The sequence below is a fragment of the Cervus elaphus genome, chromosome 17 (assembly GCF_910594005.1).
Source record: "Cervus elaphus chromosome 17, mCerEla1.1, whole genome shotgun sequence".
Classification (NCBI taxonomy): Eukaryota; Metazoa; Chordata; class Mammalia; order Artiodactyla; family Cervidae; genus Cervus; species Cervus elaphus.
The window spans coordinates 35,749,510-35,769,116 of NC_057831.1; the positions used below are offsets into that span (position 1 = coordinate 35,749,510).

Below are 19,607 nucleotides of genomic sequence, written 5' to 3' on the forward strand. Positions count from 1 at the left end.
TTCCTGGGTTACACATGCCCTCATTTTGAAGATCTTAGCTTTTCTTTCTGCCTCAGAGCATTACAGGTCCTATGCATCCTTATGTGTCTAGGTAGGTTGTTTTGTCTGAAGTATTTTCTCCCCTTCAGGTATTAAGACCGGTTTTCCACTTGTGTTTGAAAGCAAACACCTGAGCCTTGGCTTTTGATAGAAATTTCTTCTTTCTCAGGGGCCTTTCAGCATTCCCTAGGATCCCTAAGATATGAAAGCAGACTCCCTATCTCAGTTCAGTTCAGTTCAGTTCAGTCAGTCAGTCATGTCTGACTCTTTGCGACCCGATGGACTGCAGCATGCCAAGCTTCCCTGTCCATCACCAACTCCTGAAGCTTGCTCAGACTCATGTGCATTGAGTCAGTGATGCCATCCAACCATCTCATTCTCTGTCATCCCCTTCTCCTCCTGCCTTCAGTCTTCTCAAACATCAGGGTCTTTTCCAAAGAGTCAGTTCTTCGCATCAGGTGGCCCAAGTGCTGGAACTTCAGCTTTAACATCAGTCCCTCATAGCTCAGTTGGTAAAAAATCTGCCTGCAATGCAGGAGACCCCCGTTTGATTCCTGGGTTGGGACGATCCGCTGGAGAAGGAATAGGCTACCCACTCCAGTATTCTTGGGCTTCCCTTGTGGCTCAGCTGGTAAAGAATCTGTCTGCAATGTGGGAGACCTGGGTTCAATCCCTGGGTTGGGAAGATCCTCTGGAGAGGGGAAAGGCTACCCACTCCAGTATTCTGGCCTGGAGAATTCCATGGTCTAAGGCCATGGGGTTGCAAAGAGTTGGACATGACTGAGCGACTTTCACTTTCACTTTCCAATGAATATTCAGGACTGATTTCATTTAGGATTGACTGGTTTGATCTCTTTGCAGACCAAGGGACTCTTAAGAGTCTTCTCCAACACCACAGTTCAAAAGTATCAATTCTTCAGTGCTCAGCTTTCTTTTTGGTCCAACTCTCACATCCATCATGACTACTGGAAATACCATAGCTTTGGCTATATGGCCCTTTGTCGGTAAAGTAATGTCTCTGCTTTTTAATATGCTGTCTAGTTTGGTCATAGCTTTTCTTCCAAGGAACAAACATACTTTAATTTCTTGGCTGCACTCATCATCTGCAGTGATTTTGGAGCCCAAGAAAGTAAACTCTACCTTTGTTTCCATTGTTTCCTCATCTGTTTGCCATGAAGTGATGGGGCCAGATGCAATTATCTTAATTTTTTGAATGTTGAGTTTTCAGCCAGCTTTTTCAATATCTTCGTTCACTTTCATCAAGAGGCTCTTTAGTTCCTCTTCACTTTCTGCCATAAGGATGGTGTCATCTGCATATCTGAGGTTATTGATATTTCTCCCGGCAATCTGATTCCAGCTTGTGCTTCATCCAGGTCTGGCATTTCACACGATGTACTCTGCATAGAAGTTAAATAAGCAGGGTGACAATATACAGCCTTGACATACTCCTTTCCCAATTTGGAACCACTCTATTGTTCCATGTCCAGTTCTAACTGTTGCTTCTTGACCTGCATAGAGAGGTTTCTCAAGAGCCAGGTAAAGTGATCTGATATTCCCATCACTTGAAGAATTTTCCACAGTTTGCTGTGATCCACACAGCCAAATGCTTTGGCATAGTCAGTAAAGCAGTAGTAGATGTTTTTGTGGAATTCTTTTGCTTTTTCTGTGATCCAATGGATGTTGGCCATTTGATCTCTGGTTCCTTTGCCTTTTCTAAATCCAGCTTGAACATCTGGAAGTTTGCAGTTGAAGTACTATTGAAGCCTAGGAAGAATTTTGAGCATGACTTTGCTAGCACACGAGATGAGTGCAATTGTGTGGTTGTTTAAACATTAGGTATTGCCTTTCTTTGGGATTGGAATGAAAACTGACCTTTTCCAGTCCTGTGACCACTGCTGAGTTTTCCAAATTTGTTGTGCAGCACTTTCACATCATCATCTTTTAGGATTTGAAATAGCTCAGCTGGAATTCCATCACCTCCACTAGCTTTGTTCATAGTGAGGCTTCTTATGGCCAAAATCTACCCTCTCCACTGATTCCTCCTCCAGTTGCTTATTTTAAGTGCATGAATGCATGCTGCTCAGTCGTGTCCAACTCTTTGCGACCCTATGAACTGTAGCCCACCAGGCTTCTCTTTCCATGTAATTTTCTAGGCAAGAAGACTGGAGTGGATTGCTATTTCCTTCTCCAGGGGATCGTCCCACTAATTTTAAGACTTGCCTCCAAATATCAAAGCATTGGCAAAGGTGAAAGGACTGGTTCCTTCTTAGCTCAGTAGAGGAGTTGATCTTCCTAAGGAAGACCCACTTTCATATTGATGATATCTTATTCAAGCACTTCCCAAGTGGAAGCTCTTGAAGAACTCTGTCCATGCAGATTTAAGTAATAAGCAAATATATATTTAGACATAAAATATTTTATTAATGGAAGAAGAGGATTAATCTTTGGACATAAAAACTGAAACTCCTTTATTCCCAGACCCCCTATTGTGTATTAGTATTTGCAGCTAGATCTATATCCAAGTAACATGAGAAAAGCTGGCAATTGTTGCTGTGCTGTGAAGTCGTATTAGGTGAGTCAGCTAATTACATGCCACTTTCATAAATATGGCAGTTTTACTGAACTACTTGTTATGCTTACCAAGGATGAAGATTTAAGATAAAATACTACCTCTTTGCTTTAGAAAGAAAATTTCTTCTCAAAAATGGTTTCACACTGATTCCTGATTTATAGACCAATTAATAGACTAATTATTTTATAATCTATGGCTGAATGTATTTAAAGCTGGATTCAGGAATACTGATAAAGAACATCCAAAGAATAGCACTAAAATAGATTTAATATGTTAGCTTTACTCTCTCCTCTACTCCCAAACCTTTTAAAAACAAACTAGTTTTCATTTCATATGTTCCCTTTCTCTTTCTTTGTGAAAGGAGTGCCAAGACTAAAGAAAGAATTAGAAAAGCAAAAGGCAAGAAAACGAGTAATATGATAATATATAATCCAAAATTAGAACATGATCAATTTCTAAGTACTTATTTCAAAATCAGATTGGTTTCTCTAAAGCTATTATTTATAATAGATTTTCATTTTTCATTTTATTTTTTAATTGAAGTATTACTGATTTACTATGTTGTGTTAATTTCTTCTGTACAGCAAAGTGATTCAGTTATATACATATATACTTTTTAAAATTTTATTTGCCATTATGGTTTATCCTAGAATACTGAATATAGTTTTCTGTGCTACACAATAGGACCTTGTTGTTTATCTATTCTATATGTAATAGTTTGCATCCACTAACCCCAAAATCACAGTCCATCCCTCCCCACCTTCTCTTGGCACCCCCAAGTCTGTTCTCTATGTCTGTGAGCCTGTTTCTGTTTCATAGATAGGTTCATTTGTGCCATGTCTTAGATTCCATACATAAGTGATATCATGTGGCATTTGTAATTCTCCTTCTGCCTTAGTTCACTTGGTATGATAATCTCTAGTTGCATTCATGTTGCTGCAAGTGGCATTATTTCATTCTTTTTATAGCTCAGTAGTATTCCATTGTGTACATGAACCACATCTTCTTTATCCATTCATCTGTTGATGGACATTTAGGCTGTTTCCGTGTGTTAGCGGTTGTGAATAGTTCTCTATGAACATAGGGGCACATATATCTTTTTGAATTATATTTTTGTCTGGATATATGCCCAGGAGTGGGATTGCTGGATCATATATTCTGTTTTTAATTTTCTGAGGAACCTCCTTACTGTTTTCCATAGTGGCTGCACCACCCTACATTCTCACCAATAATGCTCAGAGGGTTCCCTTTTCTCTACATCCTCTGTAGGATTTGTTATTTGTAGACTTTTTAATGATGGCTATTCCGGCTGGTGTGAGGTGGCACCTTGTTGTAGATTTGATTTTCATTTCTCTAATATTTAGCTGTATTGAGCATCTTTTCATGTTCCTGTTGGTAAGCTGTACTAGTACTTCGGAGAAATGTCAATTTAGGATTTCTGCCCATTTTTTTATTGGGTTGTTTTTTTGTTGTTGAGTTGTATGAGCTGTTTCTGTGTTTTGGAAATTAAACCCTTGTTTGTCACATCATTTGCAAATATTTTCTCCCATTCTGCAGATTGCCTTTTCATTTTATTATGATTTCCTTTGCTATGCAAAAACCTTAAGTCTGATCAGGCCCCATTTGTTTTTGTTATTATTTCTATTTTCTTGGGAGATTGACTAAAGCAAATATTGGTTCAGTTTTTGTTAGAGAATGTTTTGCCTGTGATCTCTTCTAGGAGTTTTATGGTGTCTTGTCTTATATTTAAGTCTAAGTCACTTTGAGTTTATTTTTGTGCATGGTGTGATAATGTGTACTAACTTCACTGATCTACATACAGCTGTCTAACTTAGCCAGCACCACTTGAAGAGAATATCTTTTTCCCATTTTATATTCTTGCCTCTTTTATCTAATTTTAATTGACTGTGGGAGTGTAGGTTTATTTCTGGGCTCTCTATTCTGTTCCATTGATTCATATGTCTGTTTCTGTGCCAGTAGCATGCTGTTTTGATTATTTTATCTCTGTAGTATTGTCTGAAGCCTGAGAGAGTTATACCTCTTGCTTTTCCTTTTTTCCTCAGGATTGCTTAGATTCTGGGTCTTTTATGGTTCCATATGAATTTTAGGATTATTTTAGTTCTGTGAAAAATGCCATGGATAATTTGATAGGATTTGCATTAAATCCATAGGTTGCTTTGGGTAATATTGCCATTTTAACAATATTAACTCTTCCTATTGAAGAGCATGGGATATCTTCCCATTTCTTTGAATAATCTTTGATTTCCTTTGTTCTTTCAGTTCCTTGGTCAGGTTTATTCTAAGTATTTTTTTTGGGGGGGTGCAGTTTTAAAGGTTTTTTGTTTTTTTACATTTCCTTTCTGCTATTTCATTGTTAGGGTAAAGAAATGTAACCAATTTCTGTATGTTAATCTTGTATCTGGCTACCTTGCCAAATTCATTTATCGGTTCTAGTAGTTTTTCTGTGGAGTCTTAGAGTTGCATTTTTAATCTGAAAACATTTCTTTGTAGGTATGAATTTTCTTTGTAGGTATATATAATATATTGTGCTTACTATATGATTTAATGGCATTCATCAGTTTGACTATCCCCAAGTGATCCAGATGGTTGATTACACAGTAATTTGTAAATTTGCTGAGACAATCTCAATAGGTATCTAATACAGCTAATGAGGGGTATAGGTCATTTTGCTAATAAGAAAGCCTAACAGATGACCAGGAGCCTCATCTTCACTCAGCCTGTTGCTAATTTTGCTTGTTGGTAGCATGGGCAATTTGTGATGAAAATGATGTGCTACAGCTACACTTTTTAATTAGGAGATTTAAGATGGTCTCAGGAGATAACCCCAGAGATAATCAGTGGTCTAGAGTTGTGTGTGTATGTGTGCTTTCTTTTTATCTTAGACCATATCTTTTACAAATTAGTAGTAAAAGCTCATGGAAAGATTATGGACTAGGAGATCTAAAGCATAACCTGGCAGTATGTTCTAAAAACTTGAAATTGTTTTCTTCTTGAAAAGTTCAACAAAATCTAAAATACTGCTCTATTGAAATAACAGTGCAAAAACATTCAAAATCCTGTAATTATAGCTTTGTCTTTATGACTAGACCAGGTCTATCACTCTAATTCTTGTCAATGCCTTGCCCTTCCGCTTACTCATTCTCTTTTACATCTAACTCACTACACAAATAATGCAATTCTTAGCCCTGTCTGTCTGTAACTGAGTTGAAAGGAATAGACTAGTTGAATGGGCTGAGTGATCCTCTGTGTCTATCTCCCTAAGCTGATATGCTTCTCTGTCTTCCTTGGCTTGTTTCCTATAAAGTATTATGAGTTAAGTCTCATCTTATGACTTGTTTTATAGAGAATTCAGCTAGACAAGCATCAGTTGGTAATTGGTTATGTATCAGCTATTTGACAGAAGAGCTCCATTTAAAAAATAACATGAGTTTGTGTCCTAGTGGGAAAGGTCAGTCACAACCATTTCTCCTCCATGCAGCTTCTTATAAGTCTGTATCTTTGCTCATTAGCATTGGAGGGCTGTACCACTCTAATATTTTTTGATAACTAGTTTTATCTCCAGGGTTTGTGGACAGAGGTGAGATACTACACGTACAGTATGTTGGCATCCTTAGAGCAATCCCATTTTTAAAAGGAGGCCAGAGATATTCTGGAAATGGTATTATTAGAGAGAATAAAGGTATTATTTTACCACATTTATATATATTACTACCCTATAGAACCCATAGAACACAGATTCTCTTCCTAAACATGCAGGCAAATATCATAATCCAGATATTTTTATCCTGCATTTTATTACCCTAACATGTTCTGAGTTTATACGTCATTAACATAAAAATGGGAACAGAATGTTTTTTTCAAAGGTGTTCAACATTTGTTACATTGGTATTTTTTTTTCTTTTCTGCTAAAAATGAACAGAAGCTGCATTTCACAGTATCAAATATGATTGTTTTAAAAACAAGTCTTTAATACCCATAAAATACAAAATATCAAGTTTCCTTTTATAGCATTCAGTGCATACTTGGGTACAGTTCTAAATGAGTTGAACTATGTTGAGATTTTTCTGAATAACACTCAGTTCTTTAGAGGTAGGTTTATACAACAGTAAATATACAGGTATCTGGGTAAAGTTATAACTAGTGACTCTCTGAAATGTTTTTTGTTATATTTTCTTGGAATAGTTACCAAATATTTTACTATGCTTAAATATATATTAATACTATGGAGTTGAGAAATTTAGAATAATCATATTCAGAAAAACAGAAAAGCTATTGAAATGAACACATACTTTTAAAAACTTACAAGAATTAAAGATGGAAAATGGGCAGAAAAATTTTTCCTTCTTCCCCTCTAGGTTCTTTGGCTGGTCTAATAAATAAATTGACATAAAACATATTGCCAAGAGAAAGACATTTAATTTTGTCCATGTGGGATCCCCACAAAGATACAGGATTCAAAGGCAGCCAGGAAATTGAAATTCATACACCATCCTAAGCTAAAGAATAGGGACCTGCAGCTTCAAAGAGGAGGAAGAGATTCACTGGAAGAGGCAAAGAGCAGATGTTTGATAATCAGATGTTTGCTTTGCCTCTCAGATAAAATAAAATTTATCTGAAAGTTACCTCTGGTTAAAGCTCTCTTTCTGGTACAGGGCCCTATCTAAATCCTTTTTTAAATTTTATTTTATACTGCAGTAAAGTAGATTTACAATATTGTGTTAGTTTCAGGTATAATGCAGAGTTGTTCAGTTATACATGTATCTATTCTTTTTCAGATGCTTTTCCCATATAGGTTATTACAGAATATTGAGTATAATTCCCTGGGCTATACAGTAGGTCTTTGTTGATTATTTTATCTGTAGTAATATGTAGATGGTAATCCAAACTCCCAGTTTATCCCTTCCCTCCCACCTTTTCCCATTGGTACCATAGTTTATTTTTGAAGTCTTGAGTCTATTCAGTGGTATGATTAGAAAGTATCAGAAATCAGTACTTATTATATTCCTTTCCAGGAGTTCTCTTAAAGGTGAAGCACTTTCGCAGGTACACTTTTCCCAAAGCATTAGAGTAAAACAGAAGGTGTTTGTTAATCACAAAAGAAAAAAACAAATCACAGTTAAAGATTTGATGAGAATTCATTATAATGCAATTGATAAGGAAATTTGATTATTTTTTGCGACATTTTTAGGTAATAACTGGAATTATAACTGAAAACATTGCATATAATATTTTTAAGAATTGTACACAATTTCTGGAGTACACATTAATAACGTACATCTAGAGAAATATAACTTAAAGATTTAGTATTACTTCCTGCCTGACAATGCTTACCATGAAATTTAACATCAAATAAACATTAACATCCTTTATATATATATATATATATATACACACACACACACACACATATAAGATGAGAGAATAAATCTTTAGTGCTATTTCAGGGACACTCTTAAAAATGCCAATTATTTCTAGGGCAAAAATATTTCATTTAGAGTATGATTTGGGGAATTCAAATAGGATCATAGGTCATTGTGATATAATAAATACTTTGCAGGCAGATACAGAAAGTTATGTAGTTGTTAAAAAAAAGAGCTCTTTTAATAGAGAAGACTCAGTTTTCTTAAGTAATCAAATACCTGTAATATAACATGAAGCACAATAAATGATTTTTGATAAAATATAGAATCTTTATTCTAGTCAGATTACTTAAAAGGGTAATGAAAACCTTTCACAATCTGATGAAGGGCAGACCAGTAGTCTAAGGAAATCTTGTTTTAACAGATGAAAGAAAATTTTACACAAATATGTGCATACTAATTGTTATTAAAGCTTATTCTTAAAAAGATTTATAAATTTATTGAATTTTACCCACTTAACCACACAAGGCAAAATTCTCTTTTCTTCTTCCCTCCCCGCTTTTCTCCTCAACTTTGTACATCCATTTAGTTTCAAAATGAAAAAGCAGAAAATAAGAGAAATAATTAGGACAAAATTAGTCTTTTTCCCTTAATAAATCCTATCTCTATACTTCATACCTTTTCTCAGACACATCTTACCTTCTGGCAGAGTTTTAATTACATATATTAATTATAATTATTAAGCCTTGGAAATCTTAATATCTAATGAAAACTAAGTAAGAAATTGTGAACTGTAAGACTACTATTCCATAGATTAGTGTTTTAGGAGTATATTGCATAATTTCTAGAAGCGTACACTTTCTCATGGTACAAATTTCATGTTACTGACAGATGCAAATATCTTTAATTTTTCTATAATAAGAAGTGAAAAGTGGATAAACCTATGTTCAATAATTGATATTTCTTTTATCTTATTTGGAAATGACCTCAATGAATTTCCATCATTTAACTTAATATAGCAAAACTCTAAATTACAAAAGAGATTTAGGACATATAGTAAAACATAATTATTTTTGAAAAGTTCACTTAAAATTTTTATCTCCGTTACAATTATTTAATTCTCTTGTTTTTAATAACCATGTTTAGAATACTCATAAAATTTCATGAGACATTAAAGCAGCAAGCCATCATCTTAGGTTATTTTTCCTTCTGACAAATTCTGTAACAGAGATAATATGAGCTTATTTGACTTTTAGTAAACCTAAGTAGAAAGCTCTGAAGATATGCCTATTTTAATTAAACTGACAAATTTAAACTAGTTTTATTTATCAAAGATTACCACAGACCACATGAACTTGGAAAGCATTTGGATTAGTGTCTTATTTCTGAGGGTTTACAAATTAATAAGTGCATATTTTTCTTTAAGCCAGTTAAAGTCAGTTTTTTTTTTTTAAACAAAGTAATTGTGGCAATACCTTCCAGAGGTAGAAAAATATCACATATGCATAACATACATCTATAGACATATATAAATACACAGACAGAGATACTATATGTCAACTTCTAAAAAATGTACAACCTGATGTGCGAGTTAAGTTTTATTTTGGGGCAGAATGAGTACTGCAAGTCTGAGAGACAGCACCTCAGATAGCTTTGAGAAACTGCTCCAAAGAAGCAGGGGAACAGTCAGTATATATGTGATTTTGGTGAAGGGAGAGAGACATACAATCAGACACATATTTTTCAGAAGCTTTCTGCTAGTCACAAGGAACAGTCATCACCATGAAAGATTTTAGTGCTTTTTCTAGGCATAAGGAGATATAAGAATTGGGCGTAATAAAAACTGGCTCCTGAAAAAATCTATCTAAAGACCTGTCCGAGTTTTCCCAGAGCACAGACTGCCTCATCTCTGCTCGCCACCCTGAACTCCTTTCAGGGTGTGTTGAAAATCAGCAGGTGCTGCAGCACGTGATTTAATCCTTATAGAGGTAGATGGCAAGTGCCAATTTGTAGTAGACATATAGCTTCCATCCCAAAATTGTAGCCAAGAATCAGATACAACAGAACAGAGGTCACTAGTTCCTAAGTAACAACTGAATCCAAATTGTGTCTCTGGAAGGTGAAACAAGTGAAGTTCACCTACTCAAGTGGCTAAAGCATTTTACTAATTTTTGTGGAGAAGACTTTTAAGATTTGTATTTGTCCTTGACAAGTAATCTTATGGGAGCTGTGGATTAAATTTTGAGGAAGGGAAAATTTATAGCAGTTTGTATTTTCAAAAACCTTTTCTCCATTCCCCCTTATATACTTCTGTCTCAGATGATTGTGGGCTGTGTATTAGTTATCTCCCTGGGGTGTTTACATTTGAAAGATACGGAAGATTTTACTTCTTCAAGGGACAAAGAATGCATGATGTCTCCAAGGAGTTTTGGAGTGTGTTTATTATCCAAAGTCTAGAATAATTACTACTTTCCTTCTTTTTACACTTGTTTCAATGTCTTGATCTTTTACAGTGTGTGCAAGAATTTTGAGATCAAAAGGGGAAGTTTGGAGGTTGGTAAAAGATAGGTGTATTTTGCATTGTTTCTAGAGGTGCATTTCTGGTTTTATGAAGGTTTATTAGACAAGGACTGTTGATTTTAATTCCTCAAAGAGTTGGGTTGCAGCCTGAGTGATATCAAATGGCTGGTTCACCCACTCAAATACATTATCTTAATTTGCCCCCTTATATCAAGGAGATTTCCAAAGAAGATGGAAACCAAAAGATTTCTATGTTCTGGAGTTCAGGATTTAATGCTGTGTGCCTTTTAAACTTCTGGATAAACTTTTTTAATGTTTTTCTTTTTTTTCCCCTGACTGTACAATTCAATCTTCGACCAACTCACCTCAGGAGGAAAAACCTCTACTATTGCTTCTCTTAGCCCCTGAATACTGGCCTCAACCTGATCCTTTCCCTGATTATTTAGGAGGGCCTGGGCCATCTGTTTCTTCTTTAAGAGTTCCCCTTCTCCCCACAGGAACTGTTTTCTCTGTTAACTACATTATATCCAAAATAACATTTATGGCCGGGAGAATACATCTTAGCAGCGAATCAGAGTCCCTGTAAGTGGGACTATGAATGTGCAACTAATCTTTTTAATGCCTCTCTAAATCTGTGAAAGTGGAGGTAAAAGGACTTTGTAATTTACTAAAACTACTGCCATCCATAAACACCAATTCTTTGCATTAGGGGACCAGAATATATTTGCAGTGCATAGGAAAGCCTGAAGCCAGCAGAACCCAACCCAGTTACAGGGCCCTGGAAAAGTAGGAGTTGTTGTAAGGAGCAGTGAAGCCAGGCCTACCACCTATCCCAAGTGGTTGTGCTAAGTTCACTTCCTGGCTTTCAAGATTTACATAAGTATTCTTTATACCCTGGGCCTAGTGATCTGGACAGTTATTCTCTGCAAATCTTAACAGGAAAGGGAAGTTGAAACAGGCAGATGTGGCTGAGCAAGACAAAAAGAATACTTTATCTGTTGTTGTTGTTTTTCAATACAGGGGAAACACAACAAAATTTGTCTCTTGAGACACCAGCCTGGTGAGAACAATGAACTCACCAGTCTGTGAGACCAGTTTAAACAACAAACTTATGGGATCTGTGCCTGTATTCAACCCTATGATTTTCCTCTTTATGACAAACAGCACAAAAGACAAAAGAAAACAAGAGTATTCATAACAAATCTTTACCAGAGTCACTATACCAAAGATAGTTGTTCACACAAATATTTTCTCCTGTTAATCTAAATCTAGAAAAAGAAAAGAACTCTCCTTGCTCTTGTTTCCACCACATCCTGCAGGCAGAGATCCAGGAAACTGATGTGGTAAGGACTCTTACCTTCTACCAGAGCTTCCAGGATCTCTCAGCTGCAGCAGCCGTGGAACAAACGATGTCCAGCCAAAGGAGAGCCCCACATTGGGCGCCAGACTATTGGGGAAGAGAAATTTCCCTTTCGTTCCTTATAGGTTCTTTGGTTGGTCTCGTAACTAAATTTTGACATAAGACAGATTAACAGGAGAAATACAAATTTGATTTTATACACATGGGAGCCACACAAAGACGAAACTCAAAGGCAGTCAGGCAATTGAGGCTTATATACTACCCTGAGCTAAAGAATAGGATAGGGGCCAGAGTTTCAAAAGGGAGAAGGGCAATTCACAGGAAGATGAGAAGAACAGATGTTTGGTAATCAGATGCTTGCCTTGCCATGCAGATGAAGCTTTCAGATTAAAGAAAAAATAAAGTTATCTCTGGTAAGAGCTCTTTTTGGTACAGGCCTCTAATCCATGCTCTTTTTGGCAGTTATGGAGGAGGTAAAAAGCTACTCCTGAGTCTGCTGGGCCTTGACTGCCTTCACTTCAAGTAATCCACCTGCCAAAGTGTCACATTTTAGGGTACATATCCTGCTTCCCTTGAAATGCAGCCAATCACCATCACATAGATTCCTGTTTCTTATACAGCCTACTCATTTCTCTCTATCCAAACCACATAATTTCCAAGCAAATACCCAGATACCTTCTCTGATCTAAAAATTTTTGCTTATTTTTTTCATTTAAGGAATTTAAGTAAAACCTCAATATTACATTTTAAAAATAAACAGTAACTCCTTAATTAAATATCCAAAGCAATGTTGAAATTCTCCCCTCTCATGTATTGTTTCCCATTTTCTTATACTAGGATTCCAAATAAGACTGAAATAAGATTCTTAAATTGTAATTTTCTAATGCTCTCTCAAGTCCACTTTATAGGTTTCCCAAAACTTGTTTTTCTTGCAAAATTTACTTGTTGAAGTAGTTACTTGTCCTGCATCATTTCCCACAGTCCAAAATTTGCTGATTGCATCCAATGATGTGAACTTGCTTTTCAGTCTCTTATATTTGCTGTAAACTGTCAGTTCTAGTGATATTTAGATTTCAATGAAATTCTAATGTTTGGCAAAGATATTTTTATAGGTGTTGATATATCTGCCATCAGGGCACACGTATGCAATTATATCTCTTCATGTCACATTGGCAAGCCATTAATGATCCTTGCCTAGATTCCTTGTAAAAAAGGTGATAAATTCTAATCATTCCTTTCTTAGAAGAAAAGACTATCTATATAGAGAAAACCTGTGGTCATCAACTATTTGTTTACCCTAGGGTACAGTTTTTACCAGAAGGGCAAGATACATGTTTGATGCTTTTCCTGTGACACATTTTTCCTGGTCGATTCTGATTCCAATTCCTTGCTTCCAATTATGCAGTCCATCTCCTACCTCTGCTGTGCTTTCCTCATACTGTCCCATCCTATTCTGACCCCTGGGTAGCACTTTAATGAATATTTAGAGCCAACAGGCTATGTGTGAAAGATATGGTAGGATAGTGAAATTATACTGCGGCACAAGACTGGACAGAAAATAGGAAATTGAGCATCATAATCCCTATTTTTAAAGAATTTTGAGTAATTATCTTTTATACTGCCACTTCATCCCCACTATTTCCTTAACCCTCACTAGTTTCTTTTTTTTTTTTTTTAATACACACTAGAGAATTTACCAGTCTTTTGATAAACAAAGGCAATTCTCACTTGTGTTTTGACTAATACTTTTTGTTTTTTTTCCCTTCTGGGTAAACTTTTATAGTATGAAGGGTACAGAGGGCCCATAGAACATACAATGCTTGTGAATAAACTTCTTTGGTGGATTTCAGCAATCAAGTTATGAGACAATTTTGTTTACAAGGAACAGACTGTTAACTGGGTCCTAAAGGAACAGTCAAGGCATAGTCAGGGATATGACAGAATTTCCTGTTGCTCAGTTTCTACAATCTGTAGATAAAACATTTTGAATCCCAAAATTCTTTTAGGGAAGTAGCTCAAGATAGTGGTTAACGGCACAGAGTCTAGAGTCACCTCTGCTAGTTTGAGCAAATTACTAAACCTCTTTAAATCCAAATTTTATTGGGAAGATGTTGTTAAGGATATCCTGCCTCAGGGATATCTATGAGCTGTTTCTACTTCATATAATGTAATACAGGTAAATATCTTAATGATAGCTTATTAATATTAACATGTTTTTATTTTAACGAAATCAATAGTCTTATTCTCTAAAGAACATTTAAAGTCTTAGTGGTCAGACTTGTGAAATCAACATATATTCCTTTAGATAATAACGATATCTGAAAATATAGGCCTCTTCTTATGACATGTTGATACTTATTGACCATCTTGGTATTTGTTTCATTTTTTTCCACTTTTCCCCATTTACCTAAGTATCTTCCTTTCTGCCTCATCACTTGGCCTCTTTAATACTATATCTATTGTTTCTCAAGCCCTGACCCACAAGTGACATATTTTATTTTAAAAACTATAGATATTTGAAGTGTAATTTTAAGCATTAGGTAAATACATGGTCAGAAATGCATCAACTCTTAAAAATAAGCAGTTATTAAATACTTGCAACCTAAGTAAATCATTATTTAAAATTAATAGGGGTGGTTTTCACTTGAGCCCAATACATGATCAGTCTAGCCAAAGAATTCATTACTTGGATGAACTTTGAAAGGTGCAACAGACACACCCAAGTACACATATACACACATAAACATAACATTCACCAGTCTTAGTTGTTCAATTAACATCTTATTTGTGGTAGAAAGCAAGTCAGTTCTGCATATTGACTTGTCCAGTCTGTATCAAAATCTTTAAACAAATTAGGTTAGAGAAATAAAGCTCTAAGAGCTTAAAATGATAGTAATGGGAAATTTACCTTATTATCCTCATACTTGACTATCACTAAAAGTTAATCTAAATGCTAATGAGAGGGATAATGATGTCACTGGCTCCTCCCAATGAAAAAATGGTATTGTTGCCCCATTTTATTACCAAGGCTATTTGATGCTTATAGAAAGCTTAAGAAACATGCCCAACATCATGAAAGATCTGGAAGCTTTAGCAGCTAGGATCTTAACTCAAGTCTTTTGATATTACACTCCTTATATCTAACCACCAATCAGCAGAACTTGTATTCTTGACATTACCAAAAGGTAAAATACTGAAAACACCACCTTTATTCCATGTTTAGAAGTAAAATATTTTAGGGAAGGTTTATATTACCTTATTTCATTTGTAAACTACTGGGACTTTTTAGATCAATTAAACAGGAGTTGGGCAGAGGAGGATGACCTATAAAATTCTCTGCCCTGCTAATTTAAGAACAGGCTTTAGTTTGACCTTTTCTTGCTGTCAGCCATTTCCTTATCCCTCTCCCTGTCAGTCATTCACATGACGAAGACATGGGGAGATGTTATTTACATCAGACGTGTGCGTGCAAAACCACTTCAGTCATGTCTGACCCTGTGCAACCCTATGGACTGTAGCCTGTCAGGCTCCTCTGTCCATGGGATTCTCCAGGCAAGAATACTGGAGTGGATTGCCATGCCCTCCTCCAGAGGATCTCCTTGACCCAGGGGTCGAACCTGCCTCTGTTATGTCTCCTGCATTGGTAGGCAGGTTCTTAAGTACCACCCGGGAAGCCCCACATCAGGCATAGTTTTAAATAGAAGCCACATTGACTGAAGGACTATTTGATATATTTGAGTAATTCTATATAGGTTCATGTTGTTTCCTTGCTTTTTCAATTTTCAATGACTCCTTTATATAATTCCTTTTCTGGAATAAGCAACAAAAGTTACTTAATGAAGAACAGTAATAAAACCATGACCATTTCAGGTTGAATTTGTGGTATCCTCTGACCAAATATTTGATTTTTGTTCTTCCAAATATAACAGTTTCAATCTTGAAATTTCAGTTTTTTTGCTTCTTTGCCATCATTAGAAATAAAGTACAAAATATGTATGCTTTTATATTATAAATTGTTATATAAGTTAAAAGATTACAAAAATATATGCATAACTGCCCAACAAATAGTTCTCTTAATATTTTGTTGTGCCTTTTTCCAGTCTGTTTCACCTTTGTATCTGAATTCTACCTATTATATCTGTAATATATACAACACTTACATACTGCTAAACATTATAAAAGAGGTTATTTTCATATAACTTATGTCACAGTAATAGATGCTTTCATAATTATCTATTGAATAGCTGAATGATATTTCTATCTCATCATCTATTTAGGTTAAGAATTTTTTATTCTGTCACTGATCCTATTAAAAACACCTTTGTTCTCTAGCTTTGGACTGTTTTCTGAATGGTAAGTTACTTGGCAAAAAAAAAAAATCATACATTTTTAGGGTAAATAACATGTGCAGCCTCAATGTCTCAATGTTTTACCAGAGGCACTGTATAGTTTAGAATGTTATCAGTAATATTAAAGAGTGCCATTTTTTACCACATCCCTGACAGTACTGTGTATAAGATTTTTTTCAAAATATGATTGTGATTTTTAGAAGTAAATAATGGTACCTCTTCATAATCTTTGATTGTTTTTCATTTAAATATTAGGGTGAAGAAGGAGCTTCCCAGGAAGGAATTCTGGAAGATATGCCTGTGGATCCTGACAATGAGGCTTATGAAATGCCTTCTGAGGTAGGAATTTATACATATAAAACTCCAAACAGAAAGCTTAAAAGTTCAGATTGGGTCTAATAATCAGTACCCCAAGTCTGTCACCTTCAGATTTCCCTTACCTTACTCTCTAGATGCACAAGTTGGCCAGATCCAGGACGTCTAGCATGTGGATAACTTGCAAGCTGTGAATCGTTTTTACATTTGTAAAGAGTTATTTTTAAAAAAGGCAGCAGCAGTGACAGAGACCATATGTGCACCACATAGCCTAAAATATTTTCAGCCTGGCCCTTTACAGAAAGAGTTTGCTGATCCCTACATTAAAGAATTATTTTACTAGAAACTTTACCTTCTAAAACAAATCTCAAAATGGAAAGTTAAGAGAAATCAACTAATTACCAAGAGAACATAATTATTATTGACCATACATTTCCAGCTGGATGTGTGCATAGTAAAAGTAAATCAAAATTATAGAGTAGAAATATGATAAATGCATGGTTTTTAATAATGTATATATTTCAGTCTAGCATTCTAAACAGCATAATTTAAAGTTTCTTTAATAGAAAATGTTTCAGAAGGGAGATTAGAAAATACCTTTAGATGAATGACTGACTCAGGAAGAAATAGAAAATCTGAATAGATTTCTAACAAAAATATTGAATTATTAAAAAAGTAAAAACCTAGCCATGAAGAGAATTCCAGGACTAGATAGATGGCTTCACTGGTAAAATTTGCCAAACATTTAAAGAAATATCAACTAATTACAATTAATGTCAATTAACTTATCAAAAAAATAGAAGAGGGAGCACTAATTCTGTGAGAACAATATTATGTTGATATCAAAACAAGACATCACCATTAAAACCTGAGTTAAAGTGTGTTATAGTAGGGTTATTCTTATTGCATTTTTAAAAAGTATATTGATAATCTCCCACTTGTAGAAACAGACTAAATTGTTTTTTTCCTAATTTTACCAATATTCTGGGTTTTTTTATATTGGGTTGGCCAAGAAGTTCATTTGGGATTTTTCTGTATGATCTTATGGGAAATCCCGAGCAAACTTTTTGAGCTCCCAACGCATGGCACAATGCTGAACACTATAGAGAATAAAAGAGTATTTGCTAGTACAAGAACACAAGGAGTTTACACTTTAGTATGTTTGATTAAAAAAAAATACAAATGTATCCCTTCATTTATTTATCATGATACCCTTGACAAACATTACTGCCTTTTATGCATGAGGCATCACAGGGGCAAAAATATGCATCATGCACAAAGTTAGTATTTTATAAGAATTTTTTTTTTTAGATCAATCAGGGTAAGTTTTATAGAAGGGGTGGTGGTGATGTGGGTGGGAAAAGGTGGGAGATGTGACAGGTCAAAATGAAGGAAGGACATCCTAGCATAAGAAAATCTCCAAGGCACACATGCCTGGGTATCCAGGTGGATATGTCTGAGGAACAGTGAGTAATTAAATGTGATTAAGGCTCTGAGAATAGTGACAGATGAAGGCTGCAGAGATTTGTCCAAGATGACTTGTGAAATACTAGAAAAAGCTAGCCATTTAAGTTTGTAATTTATTCAGAAAGCAGCTTGAGTATTGAAAACATGTTTGTTTTTTAGCAGGATCCTGATATTATTAGAGTTGTTCTTTAGGAGGACTAATTTGGCCTCTTTGGTTAAGACCGTTAATATTTTTATTGTACGTGTTATTCAAATATTGTAGGGGAAAGGAGGAGCTTTGAAATAGAAATAATTAAAGCTGCAGATGAAGATGAAATTTCCAATTGGGAAAGTAAAAGGAGAGAAAATGTGACTTGTCTTTAAGTGTCTTAATTTCTTTCTAAAAAATTACCTGATTTGGTTCTCACACTTTAGTTGCAGAAAATGAGAGCCAGGTAAGACAGACTAGCTACTTTGTTCTACAGGACCAGGTCATAGATTGTTCAACAGCACACCTGGAAGTAGAATTCAGATATCTAATTCTGACTACCACCCTAATTAATTTACTTTTGTATTTGACAGTCAGATGAAACTATTAAAAAGAAAATTGTATTGGATGTAGGAGAATAGTTCCAGAACTGTTCTGGAACTGTTATATCCTTTTTTCAAAATGGCAAGCCATGTCCTATCCCATTTTCTCTGAAGCCCTTGATTACTGGTCACTTATACTAAACTTCATGTTGCCTTTCTGATTTTCCTTATACTAGGAAGGGTATCAGGACTACGAACCCGAAGCCTAAGAGATATCTTTGCTCCCAATTTCCTGAGACCTGCTGACAGATGTTCCACCCTGTACAAGAGCTCAGTTCCAACATGCCCAGTCATGACATTTTTCTCAAAGTTTTCACAGTGTGTTTTGAAGTCTTCCATCAGCAGTGATTGGATTATCTGTACCTGCCCCACCAACTCAGCGTTTCGGTGCTTCCCTCTCACTGAATAAATGGTAGCAGGGTCTTTGTGTGCTGTGGATATTGTGGCTTCAAATATAAAATGTCAAAACAAATTAAAAACACCTAAGTGACTACCACTTATTTCTAAATCTTCACTATTTTTTTGTTGCTGTTGAAAAATTGTGAGTGATTTACTATCATAGATTATAAGATTTTATGGTGTCTTTTAATGATTCTAAAGAATAATGATGTATTGTGAAATTTGTTAATATATACAATAAATATGTGAGCATGAAACTATGCACCTATAAATATTAACTATAAAATTTTACTGTTTTGTGGTATGTTTTATTAACTTGTGTTTGTATATAAATGGTGAAAATTAAAATAAAATGGTATCTCATTACAAAAATTTTATCCCCTCTCACTTTAATAATAAAACCATGCTTATAAACAACGTGAAATAAGAACTAACACAACTAACTTAAAGTTCTTAGCAGTCATTTGAAGGAAGAGGAATTTTAGAGGTGTTTAAAAAAGATGAGATGAAATTTTAACCCTTTAGTGAGGAAATTTCTTGAAGCAACACTGTCCAAAGTTTGTTTTGATATGTGCTAGTACCTTAAGAGGCTATACTAAAAAAGTGAGTTCCTCTCCTACACTGTTGGTGGGGAT

At 35.1% G+C, this 19,607-nt stretch overlaps 1 protein-coding gene across 12 annotated transcripts in view; it reads left to right on the plus strand.

The window, feature by feature from the left end:
* The window catches only part of SNCA (synuclein alpha), a 146,559-nt gene extending 127,210 nt beyond the window's left edge, over window positions 1–19,349 (plus strand). For all 12 annotated transcript variants that reach the window (XM_043871463.1, XM_043871457.1, XM_043871455.1 and 9 more), the window contains 2 exons: window positions 16,477–16,560; window positions 18,750–19,349. In XM_043871463.1, coding sequence (XP_043727398.1) covers window positions 16,477–16,560; window positions 18,750–18,782 — 117 coding nt within the window. In that variant the 3' untranslated portion in view covers window positions 18,783–19,349. The remainder of the gene's footprint in view (window positions 1–16,476; window positions 16,561–18,749) is intronic.
* The last annotated feature ends 258 nt before the right edge of the window (window positions 19,350–19,607 follow it).